The sequence below is a fragment of the Vanessa cardui genome, chromosome 2 (genome assembly GCF_905220365.1).
Source record: "Vanessa cardui chromosome 2, ilVanCard2.1, whole genome shotgun sequence".
In the NCBI taxonomy this organism is placed as follows: domain Eukaryota; kingdom Metazoa; phylum Arthropoda; class Insecta; order Lepidoptera; family Nymphalidae; genus Vanessa; species Vanessa cardui.
This window is the reverse complement of record NC_061124.1, coordinates 7,623,651-7,636,832: the sequence shown is the minus strand read 5'-3', so window position 1 is coordinate 7,636,832 and position 13,182 is coordinate 7,623,651. Positions and strand designations below refer to the sequence as shown.

Genomic DNA, 13,182 nt, shown 5'->3' with positions numbered 1-13,182 from the left:
GTGTATTACTGCAAAAAAAAAAGTTAAGTATTTTAAATTTTTTGAACTATGATCAAAACAAAAATCCTCTAATTTCATTTAATTACGCAGGAGTGAGTACTATTTTAAAATATTATCACAATTACTCTCACTCGCTAGTTTTCAAAATAATGATAAATCCTTAGCTAATTTTTATAAAACAAATTAATATATAAAATATATAAAATGAAACCTTAGGTTTTTTTCGCCGACAAAGTATGGCAACGCAGTGTTGATTACACCGCCAATTGAAGCTATAGCCAGCGCCGTGTTCAAAAATCCATAAAACGCAAAGTAAAACGCAATCTGAACATAACATAGTACAACTTATTTATGAATTTAGGTTACACTTCGACAAAATTTAAGGAACATTATAAAAGTAAAATGTTAATACTGAAAGTATTAAGGATTCGGAATATATTAATTAGAATTTAAACTAATCTCTTTTTAATAACGCTTATTACATAGTGTTCGACTTGTTTCTCATGACTACGTTCTCCTAACAGCCGAAATATCAGTACGTTTTTTATAATGTTCATTGGAAAATCTTCTAAACGTATAGCAGAACAACAAGTCAAATAAGTATATGCCCTTGGGCGTTCCGATCAAATAACATTTAAGTTTAATGTTTTAAAAATAAAAAATCCGCTCAAAGCAACATTGAAAAAGATTCTTTAGGATATGGAAAATCATGGGGCAGATAGGGTAAGAAATAATAGTTTTAGGTATCTAATAAAATCATTATTTCTTGATCATAAAATAAAAAAAAACCTTATAAAGTAATCACGTATTATAGTGTGTGATTTAATTTTATCGAGTGATACTAACTTGTGGTCCAAAATACTCATGAATCAGGTGCAATGGTTGAAATTTAAACATATTTGTAAATCCTGACCATTTGTAATACAGTATCTGCAAATGTTAAAAATACAATTTAAAAATTCTTAACTTGTTAGTGGTCATATTAAGCCGCAAAATAAAGTATTTTTTTAAGCGACTTCAAAAAAGGGAGTGTTCTCAATTCGAACGGTATATACATATATTTTTTTATGTTTGTTCGCCGATTACTTCGCCATTTATGAACCGATTTTAATTATTTTTTTTTTGTTAGAAAGAAGATACTCCTAAAATGGTACCATGATGAGGATATCATAGTCTGATGATGTGATCCTGGAGAAATCGAGGGGAACCCTCAAATTTTATAGGCACATGTACCGTGTTTTTTTACAGTTATATTGGCATTTGCTTCTGGCAATCATAATATTATACTGCTGAGCTGATGATGGAAGGTGTAAGTCCTCAATTACTAGGAGTTAGGAAAAAGTTCTTTCAACATTAATATATGGATTTATACTCCTCTTCGTAGCTTTTATGAAGAGTAGTACAGGTTCACTAAACATTTCTTTTGTTATGTTATTGTTTGGTATATCATGCTCCAGAAGTGGTCCCATATAAGTTTTATTGAAATAGGGTCAGCGCTAAGGTTGTCTTAGATTTAATGTTGTCTTAGATTTTCGCGATTATTACACATTGAGTCGGACGATTTTGAGTGAAAAACAAAATGTAGAAATGTTTACATACGATCGGCCGATTTCAATAATACGTGTTTAAACCAAATTATTTTATTACTTTTTTAGTTATCACTTTGAAGACGGTGTAATTTTTTTAAAAAAATATTTTATCTTATGATTAATATTAATCTGTAATTTCACAAGTAACAGCACTTCGGCAAGACACAGTTATTTTTATTTGCAATTTATTTTACTAGCGACCGGACCCGGCTTCACATGGCTGTAATACTGATACTACATATAGCTATTAAGATTGTCATTATACACAAAGTTCATAGCTTTTTTCATGAGAACCACTATGGCCTTGGATCTTAAGTCTGTAATGTCATCGAATATTTTATTTAAATTGCATGCTGTAAAGGCCTTATTAAGGAGTACCTAATGCATACCATAAAAATAATAATTTCTTAAAATCGCTTCGAAATTAAGCCATTATTTCGAGTGAAAAGTAATTGCAGGTTATCTCTAAGAGACATATATTATCGCAAACTTTTTTTTAAATTCTCTGAGGTATGCAATCTAAGCGCAAAAAATTGCCTATGTCTACATCACATTAGAAACGTTTTAAATTGTCAATGTTTCTCGTGTATATTTTGCACTTATTATACATATAAATCTTCATTTTGAATCACTATCTGCTAAAAAAAGCGCCTCAAAATCCGTTATGTAATTTTAAAGAGCATACACGGAGACATAGACTGACACCGGTAAGCGACTTTTTGTACCATGTGATGAAGAAGCAAAGTTTGTCTACAGTAAATTAATAAGTATTTATAATATTATTGGATTTTGGAATAAGGTCGTGAAGGGAGACGCCATCATCCTAACCATCGATTTTGTACAACAGATTATCCTTCTTTTTTAGAATTTGTTGATATTAATCCTTTACAATAAGGAACAATGCTCCGTACGCCGAAATGGTTTATAGAACAAGCGAAACATATTTATTAAAAAGACTCAAAATACGCTTAATGTATTTAACATTTTTATAACCATTACTAGATGAACTTTATTTTAGTTTTTAGGACTTACAACGAGTTCTTAAAACATTTACTTTATGCCTAACGTGTAAGAAGCTTATAATTGCCTTTTTATTTCATAGATAGAATTGATCATACCTGTCGTGCATTTGATCCAAAAACAGTTTGGTCTGGCATAAAACGATACGGACCATCATGGAGTGCATAAGCGTCTAATATTATATTCCTTTCTAATAATCTAAAACATAACGGTTCAAATCAGTATTCATTTAAAAGATCTCTATCGTTGAAAAATTGGGATAAAACTAAACACTGGACGGTACAATGATATCGGGGTTGTGAGAATAATTTGTATTTAGCATAGGACATCAGGACCTAGTAAAGCGTTGGCAGAAAAAACAGTAGTAGCCTAGAATACGTTGCTATTTTGATAGTCGAATCATCAGATGTTTTCGCATGTTCCCACTGAATTCTTCCACTGGAGTGAAATGACCTTATGCTGCTACTGATATGACTACAAAGATAAATACATACATTTTCATGCTCTTACTGATGGACCGACATGTATAAAATATTATTTATAATCTGTATAAATAATATTATTTTTAATATTATGTTATTGCAACTGTCTTATATTTGTTTATAACTATTGGTGTTTTTTTTAATTCAAAATAGTGAATTGATGGGGCTAAAGTACCAAGGCCTACATAAGAGAGAGATCACCACACTTTTTGTGTACATAACCTGGACTTCAGATGTCTCAGGAAACATAATAAAAAAATATTTTTAGGTAAACTTTGTATATTGTGTGTTCCGTTTGACGTCTGAAGCCCATTACGAGAGACTTGTTTGTTATCTCCTGGTGGCTTGTCGATGAAATTTTTACGAAAATCAAACAACGCAACAAAGTGACAATGATTGCGTATACTAAAAATATACTGTATGATTACAATGAAAAATTAAATTTATATTCAATTGAACAAAATTAAAGAATTAAGTTAACAATAATCAGTGATTTGGTTAGTAATTAATTAGAAGAGAAAAATCGGGGTAAGGCTTACACTAGAATTTTCTAAATGTACTTTCGTATTGCCAATTAGCTTTACTTAGAATATCATTAATATGATACTTCTAGCCAGTTCAAGGATGTAACCGCCGATCTGAAGCTACCTGGTGAAGTTTGGATGCTATTTTCAGACAAAACTTTCTTTACCCAGCCACCAATTATAGTCGGTGTGACTGGCTTTACAACGAGCCTAGTAGTAGTAGTAGTAGTAGTAGTAGTAGATAGACCTTCTCGAGCTTCCTGATATTTCTTTTCTTCTTACCCAAAATACCGGATCAATATTCCTTTCAAGTGCAGCTGAGAGTATCCAGTCTGATAAACAATGGGATCTGGAATCTGTTTCAGTTGAGTTGTTGTAGTTGACTCTGAATTGTCCACGAAATGATTTGCATTTGCATCACAATGTAAAAGGGTCAGATCGTGCACCCCTGATACTAACAACAAAACCGTGGCGTCGCGTTTCGAAACCTCGTAGAAGCTTGTAGGACCTGGGTGAACGAGTTTAAGATGCCTGATGACTATTCTTGCATCCCAAATAGGGATCTTTGGCGGCGGTTTTGCTGTGGAGATAGCTTTTTGTACGTGCTATGTGGCTGAAGGAAATCTTCGCGCTGGAGATAGTCGCACAGATAGTTGATATCACGTTCCTATGCACTAATATGGTACGGTAAGCTAAATTATCCTTTATGTGTAGGTTAAGGGCTAAGTAGCGTGCGACCTGGGATGGCATGGGCACACGCAGATCGATGTCACTGCTTTCACACCAGCGCGACCACTTCGTCCACATTGCGATGTAAGTTTTATGTGTGAAAACGCGCCAGCAGGATGTCAAAAGTTGTCTCTCTCCCACAGACCAGTTATGGGTCATCGAATCCCATTAAAAATGAGCTAAGCTTCCAGGTTCAGTCTGCCCACTTCAGCCCGAGGACGGCTTTTAAATGTGTGTACGGGATTCGTTTCTGATGATTTCTGAATCTTCCTCGGTCGAGTCAAAGATCTGTTTTTGAGTCTGGGCGCCAAAATTGGTCTCTTCGACTTGAGCGTTATTATTATGAATCTGCTTGATTCTGAGTTGAGGTGATGCAGCACTCGAGGCAGGAGGCTGGGTGGACAGAAACTCCAGGCCAGGCCGTAATGCCATTGTCTGCTGAATGCCTCGTGAAAGCAAGCGTTCGAGTCTGCTAAGCCGAATGACACATATGTTCGATCAACACATGTGAGGTTTGACGCAAATACGTCGATTTCGGGTGTTCCCCAAACGCCGAAAATCTTTTCCGTGGTCTTAGGCAATATATGCTACTAGGGAACGACGCACTTGCGCGAGAGGTGGTCGGCTTCCGAATTAGAAACTCCTGGTGTGGGAGGAGTACAATGTTAAGGCTGTCCACTAACGCCAGCAGAACATTGGTCAGCTCTAAGAAAGGCCCTGACCTGGTTCCGCCTTTGTTTCTTATGAAGGCTATCAAGGTCCAGTTGTCACATTGCAGGATCTCAATCAAGTCTTTCAAATTTTTTGTTTCGGCTGATATTGCAACGATCACCTTTAGCTGTTGATTAGAGCATTGTATATCGGAAGCGTCCTTAACGATGTAATTCGTCGTCATCATCTCGTGATGGAATGGAGTCACTTGATGTCCAACCACCTTTCCAATTCTTGATAGACTTTCTCCGAGAACTTCATTGGGGCTTGAGGGTTCAGACGAAGCTTGTTGCTGTGGCGTTGCAGAGTTCGGCAATGCAACCTTCCCCGGTGAGATACCGTAAGAGGCGTTTGCCGCTGGTCAAACTGCCTGTTGCGAGCCGAGTTTGAATGTACTGGCCCATTTTTGAGACCTTTTCTTGGGGAAGAGACTTGGTCTTGATTTGTACATCCCAATTTATATCCAGAAATTCTATTGACCTCGTCGGAGTGAGAATAGATTTTTCCAATTTGACGTACCATCTGAGACTGGTTAGGAATTTGATAGCTATTTTTACTTGGGCTTCCAGCTAGTCCCTGGACTGATGAGCTAGGAGGTAGTCGTCCAGGTAGACAATGAGACGGAGTCCTTGTTTTTTAAAGCATTTCTTCAGTCCAGTTCATCACAGATGCGAACATTTTTAGTGCCGCCGTTAAGCCGAACGGGAGGCAGGTGGTAATAGGCTTGGCTGTGACCACGAATAGGAAAAATGAAATAGAACTTTTTACTTCACTGCATATGGCTACTACACGCATATGGTCGAAGGAATTGCACTTCTTTCTTAGATGTAGCAAATCAGTATGTTTCAAATTCAGATGAAAATAAAATAGTTATTCTGGTATATAATATAAAATAAGGATATTACTGTTTATGTTCCTACTAGCAGGATATTGCAGTGAGATCATGAGGAGATGGGAAATCATCGTAGATATTGTAATTGAAGAGACATAGTGGCTTAACATATAGAGCAAAAAAATAATAATTAAAGAATAACCAGTGCATTTAAGTGTTACAAACTTGAATAATTTATGTTCATATTATTCTGTTTACCAACAAGTGTATCAAGTAAGCTTACCGATTAATACTATAATGATTGGCTGCGTTACCAAAAGGTAGGTTCAACAGAATCTTGTAAACTATAAGACTTCTTTCATAATAGGAGTACATGTCCGTACCTTTTGAGTAATTTTTTCTGTAAATAAAAAATATATAAATATATAACTATTTTTGCGAAACGTTTTGCCTAGATTTTGTTGATTCTCAAGAGCAACCAAGCGATTGCAAACTATTTTAGCCATATGTACACATAACACAAGTGTGAGCGTAAACATATCTGAACTCTATTCCTTCGCATACGTTACACTGGGACGGCAGTCGGCAGTCAAACTAGTTTACGTGTTTTCCAAGACACAAGTTTTAATACATTAAATGTTTATAAATTAATATTTACAATACCACCACAGTGCACCACACGAATCAAATCAAATCAATTTTACTTAATTTAAATTCCCAACGAAGCATTTTTGAATCTTCAATAATTAAATACTACCACCGTTTCCGAACGCAGCTTCTAGGAAACGGCAAGAAACTCACATCGTTGCTCTATTAATGTAAACAGATTTACAATGCTGTTATTCACAGTAATTAGTGTCCTATGATGGAACCCGAGCCTAACTCCAGGCGTTTCTTTCTAAACGGTACTCTTTTAATTAATAATATGATTTATTTATAAATTTAGTCTAAATATTCTTTTTAAATTTACATCCAAAATTCCATACAAAAGGGGTGCTCGACTGCAGTTAGGAGTCAAGAGTTATCCCTAAAAATAATCCTATTCTCATAATATTCATAATATTCTAGAAGAATATTATGCCTAACGCAATCGAAAGCTTTTGATAAGTGACAACGCATCATAATTGTGCTTAACAAATGCTACACCTGCATCAGTAGTCGAGCGACCTTTAGTGAAAACATGTTGTTGAGAATGCAATAGCTTATTCGAACATAATAACAATTGATTAAGCATGATTTTCTCAAAAAATATACTCAATACTGGCAAATCTATTTTGCCAGTATTGAGTATAATAATCGGTCTATAATTGTTTGGATCATTTTTATCACCGGACTTAAATAATGGGATTATTACTTTACATTTTTTAACAGATCATGAAAAATACCAGATTGTACACATTTATTAAAGAAATAAAGAGCCTACACAATTACGTAATAATTGTAACTGATAGATCCTATAGGTCACTGGTTCTTTTAGGTTTAATGTTTTAAATAGTTTTAATTCTTCGTGCGGAGTTATACTCTCCAAAGAAAATTCTACCTCATTCTGGGGAACACTTAAGTTCAACACTTAAGTAAGTCTAAGGCGTCTGTAGGTGACGCATTGAGTCCTTTAGTAATAATCAGAGTAATTTTAGAGATATATTTTTCGAATTAGTTGGCCACATCTAAATATTTAGCTACAATTTCGCCTTTTATACTCATTTATCAAACTTCAACCTTTTCTTTTGGGTGTTACCCACATCTTACTTCTTACCATCAATGATCTTTATTTTGTATGACTGTGTTTCGATTATTAAGTAATGTTACGATTAAGTAAATATAATCAATAAAAGAAGAATATAGAATTCGAATTTTTGTCGTTTTAAAGGAATAGTGTCTATAGGCATATGGTCGAAGCAATCGCATGTAGCAAATCGGTTTGTATCAAATTCAGATGATAATGAAATAGTTATTAGTACGTACCGTATTAAATTAATCCAGTCCCTTTGTTTATTTTTCATACACGGCAAAATGGGATTCGTTGAATCTAGATGACTCTCAACGAAATGTCTCTTGATACCAAATATTTCTCCGTATTCTGTTATTACGTGATCAGGTGCGTGAATTTTTATAAATAATAAATTTTTGTGAGCTCCCATCTAAAATAATTAGTCATCCTATTATTTTTATTATACAACACTTAATGAAACCTTGGGATCAGGCACTTTTCGAAACTCTCGGGCAGAATAAGAGTGTACATGAAAGGTTTTTTCGTAATCGGTTTACGCAGAGTAAAGTTTCAAGCTAGCATGTGTTTTTTTTAAGATTTATGTTTTTATGGCATCGGTATACAGACGATCCAATGGGCTCCCTGATAGTAACTGACAGCGATTGTAAAGACGATTGTCTTTATAATTTTTAGAAGACCAGCGAATCTTACTGTTATTAGAGAGTAAACTTACCACGCCGGGTTCTACTTCGATTTGTAAGCCTGTTTTAATAATGTTTGTTAGAAAATCGGTCTTTATGGTGTCTGTGTCTACACTAAGTGGCTTGTCTTCAACAACCAAGACCAGGTCTATACGCCGTTTTTCATCTATGAACTTTCCCATAATTGCTGTCTTCTCTATTATTTTAATCTATGTCAGAAAAACACACAGAGTTACAACAGCAGCCTATAAATTCCCACTGCTGGGCTAAAGGTCTCCTCTCCCTTTGAGGAGAAGGTTTGGAACATATTCCATCACGCTGTTCCAATGCGGGTTAGTGGAATACACATGTGGCCGAATTTCTATGAAATTTGTCACATGCAGGTTTCCTCACGATGTTTTCCTTCACCGCTGAGCACGAGATGAATTATAAAGACAAATTAAGCACATGAATCAGCGGTGCTTGCCTGGGTTTGAACCCGCAATCATCGGTTAAGATGCACGCGTTCTAACCACTGGGCCATCTCGACTCATTTTTTTAGTTATTTATACAAAACTAGAGATCCGTCCCGACTTCGCACGGATGCAATACTGATACTGAATATACTATAGATTTTTCTTGTTTCTTAACGGTATTGGCCATGTATTATAGACAAAATCATTCCTCTCGAATCACTCTGTCTATTAAAAAAAACTCATCAAAATTAGTGGCATAGGGACTGACTGCGGTAAGCGACTTTGTTTTCTACTATGTTATGATGATAATGATGATTACAAGTGTACAAGATGATTCGAGTATATGTGATAGGATTAGACGAATGTCCAAATATATTATCATATGTAGCCGTTCTAGCACCGCTTACTTTTTATGTGCTCTATGGGTGCTTGTAATCAATTTTGAGCTCTGCGGCGAGGTAGTCTGCAAGAACCCCCCATTATAACAACGGGGCGGACTAAGCTCGAAACCGAAACCTCAACAATATAGTGACCCTAAACCCAGCAATGGCATATTAATATGCCCTTATTTATTATATGACTTGAAGATAGCGGCAGTTGATATTTTGTTGCAGTACAGTAATTAGTAGTGATGAAGTTTTATAACCTCAACAGATATTTAATATAATTATTGTAAGAAAATAGAAGGTATATTAACAGGTTGAGATTCTTCTTCTTCTTCTTCCTCTTCTTTTCCTTCTTTTTCTTTTTTTTCTTGTTCAGGTTCTTCTTTTACTTTTGGTTCTTCCTCAATTAATTGCTCAATTATCCCATCCGCTTCGCTTGCTTTATTTTGATTGGAAGCATCTTCATGAACTATTTTCAGTCTGTGTATACTATCTTGTTCATTTATAAACTGCAAAGATTGAAATCGTTAGAGGCGCCCTCACTTGAAAAGCTGGAATAATTTGTACAATGCGTGTGTTGCCAAGTCGCTTACGATGCCTTACGTGCTCACACTAATGAGTGTGAAGTTCGGTCAACAAATTCATCAAATATTAATATGTAAGAAATTAGGTTGTTAAAGTTAATAATTTGTAAAAATTGCAAAAAATAAAACACGTTATTAAAAAAAAAATTCAAAAATATATATATAATACAAGAATATTATTTTAATACAATTATATGTATTTTTTTTTATTACATAACATTTATTCTACATGAAATAAAATCAATTTATAATACTTTTGCCAGTTTGTTCTCTTTTTATGAATATGATGAAGGCATACACTCAGCGTAGCATTTAATTACGGACTTTATTAATTGTACTTTGTGGTTCCAAGGTGCTGGTTATTCTAGGGAATGATGTTTTTAATATTGGAAACATTGTATTTGATGAATAAACTCAGTGCAAGGTATCCATTTCTATAATAAAATTCCACAGACATTTTTAACTTAGCCGTTTCGTAAATTCAAATCGTTTATAAAAAATACATTGGTGAAAAAGGCAAATTATTCGATACAAGATTTTGTAGATGATAAAAAAGCGTGGAATTAATACCCGTTGACTTCCAGGCAGGATATATTAATTTAATAATTGTATTAACTAACATGAGTGTATTTTTTTAAATGTTGAAAAAGAGTAAGTACTGAGTTTCTTGCCGGTTCTTCTCGGTAGAATCTACTTTCCGAACCGGTGGTAGCTTCACTTAATTGTTAAATGACGATTCAAAAGTGCTTGTAAAAGCCCACTTGAATAAAGTATACTTTGATTTTGATTGAATTTGATTGAGTACTTTTGATTGCCAAGCTATATAATCAATTTCATTATGAAAATAATTATTGCCTTGTAGATTTTTATAAAATTTTAGGAATGCTTCTGTTTTAATTCAAATATCAAAAACATCGCGCGAAGAAAAAAATAAACTACCTAGATTTCTTAAAGTTATCAACCGATGAAAACTTTAATTTTGATTACTCATTAAAGGGCTGCAACATTTTTGACAATGAATTTTTAATCATTTTTCTAACGACCCACCCTGATATACATATATCCGACAATTTGCTGTAAGATCTCACTCATACCTATTTCTTCGTCTAATAAAATTGATAGAATATCACTATATCATGTTAATTTGACATTGTTCGTCCTCTGCTGATTGCAACTCATTTAATGTGGGTCAGTGTCGCGGAACCCTGACGTGGTCGCATCAATTCTTTCGTGAGCTGATGTATTACTCAATATTGAAAAATTTTCTATAGGCGAGCAATTTCCCGTAAAACTGCTCCGTAGTTCTAGGAGGCAAAGTGCTTTTTTCATATATGCCACGAAATTGCTCAGTAGTAGCAAATCTTGCAAAGTACGATGAAAAGCTGGTATAGCATGAATTTTAATTTTTCGTCTCCCAGTGGTGTTAAAAAAATGTCATCTTGCTTGAAATAATAAATTTGCAGAATAAACTCGACTAAATTTCGTAGGTGACCACGCCTCATCTCCCTGGTCTCGCTGTATTATCTTTATCCAGTTTTCTTTCCAACGTGTGTCTTGAGAAAATATAAATAATAAAAACATAATTTAAGAAAGGTATTTTCAATTATTTAAATTTTATTCCAGTACCAAATAAGTTACTCTTGACTGAACCACTGAACCATATTTAATATAAAACACCCATCATTTACTAAGCTACTAGATTTCTAAGAGCAAAAATATATTTGACGGCCTAATATTACAAAAAATATTACGGTGCAATTTAAAACATTTTTTTAAAAAACATAATATGCCGACGCTACCACAGGATTGCCGCTGTTAATGTCCATTTATAGATGATCCCTTTCAAAACCGCTTCCGGAGCACTTCCGTGTATCTAGTTATTTTAGTTAATAGAACGGTACTGAGACTCTTAATTACATAAATTATGCAATACTACTTTCTCCGTCGCACAAGTTTACATCGGAATCCAATAAATTTAATATTAAAATAAATATAAATACTTACGAGTGAAATAGTATTTCTTAAGTTGTGATTGCACTTTCGAAAGGCACATGACGGCTTACAGCGATTTTATTTGGATTATAATTAGAGCATTAATTACGATCGATGACCTCTGACTGTCACTCCGTATAAATGAACACTGATTGCAAATGAGTGAGCTCACTCATTTGAGGATTGACAAATTTTATAGCGGTTATACTAACACCACACTAATCTTATAAATAGCTAAGTTTTGCATCTCTTCTTCCAGAATCAGGGTAAATTATACACGATCATGGAGATATATTATTCAATTTTAAGAATAAATTTCCCTTTCACATACATAAATACAGGAATAATCTGTACATCGATGTGTCTAGCAGAGTCCAATAAGTCTACTATAGATAGACATATAAATACATCTAAATTTGTTTAATTTATTTGTCACATTATAAAAGTTTGGCCAAAATAAATAACATTATATACATTCTACACGTAAAATATACTATTAAAACTTGAAAATACGACTGGAGACTCCGAATATCTTTTCTCTAGTTGTACTTACTATATAGCCTGTAATAATCTAATTAGTTATTAATGCAAAAATGTTACCAGAAATTTTTTCGTCGGTAATTCTTCCCGAAAGGTTTTGTATCTAATGCATTTATTTGAATGCATTATGGTTAAGACAACAACGTTTGAATAAAAATAATCAATATATATTTATATATAAAATAATCGAAAGTAAATTATTAACAAAGTCCACTTCGAAACACTATGTAAATTGACGATAGAATTCTTTTAAATTTTATGACATAAAACGTTACGTCGGAAAGAATGGTACGAGAAAAAATAATGTGAGAGGAAAAAGTTTAGTTGATATATAATTCGAAATGGTAAAACTATAATTATAATACATATACTGTACTCGACAAATATTTTACACATAAAGTGCCGATTTGTAGATTGAGATACGATGTCTAAATTCTATATCCAAAGAATAACGTTATGTGGCTGTTTATCCGATAGTTGGTTGTCTGAAAATTAAATACAGGTTGTGATAAAAGGTTGTTACGTGAGTCGAGGTCATACTTTTAAATATAAAATATTTAGATGTTAATTACACATAAAACACATACTTCAACATAAAATAATAAAAAGCGAAATATGTATAAAGACTTTAACCCAGGGATACATTTGCGTTTTCCCGAATGCCGAAAATTGGAAAAACATAAATCGAATGAGTAATCCTTTATTTTAAAACTAGCGACCTGCCCCGGCTTCGCACGGGTGCAATATCACATCACAGTAGAAACTTCTAAAGTTATCAGTGTTTCTTTACTAAATTTTCCATGTATCTATATAAAAACCTTCTTCTCGAATCACTATATCTTAAAAAGAAACGCATCAAAATCCATTGCGTAGTTTTAAAGATTTAAGCATACATAGGGATATAGGGACAGGGCAAGCGACTTTCT

The 13,182-nt window shown here is 33.8% G+C and overlaps 1 protein-coding gene across 1 annotated transcript; it reads right to left on the bottom strand.

The window, feature by feature from the left end:
- Positions 1 to 160: 160 nt before the first annotated feature.
- LOC124540372 (anoctamin-5-like) lies at positions 161 to 12,663 on the bottom strand. The gene is made up of 9 exons (XM_047117876.1): positions 12,317 to 12,663; positions 9,452 to 9,649; positions 8,332 to 8,508; positions 7,853 to 8,028; positions 6,171 to 6,287; positions 2,708 to 2,807; positions 847 to 930; positions 212 to 324; positions 161 to 164 (listed from the first exon to the last, which is right to left on the bottom strand). The coding sequence occupies exons 1-9, from the start codon at positions 12,380 to 12,382 to the stop codon at positions 161 to 163; spliced, it is 1,035 nt and encodes a 344-aa protein (XP_046973832.1). The 5' UTR covers positions 12,383 to 12,663.
- Positions 12,664 to 13,182: the final 519 nt, after the last annotated feature.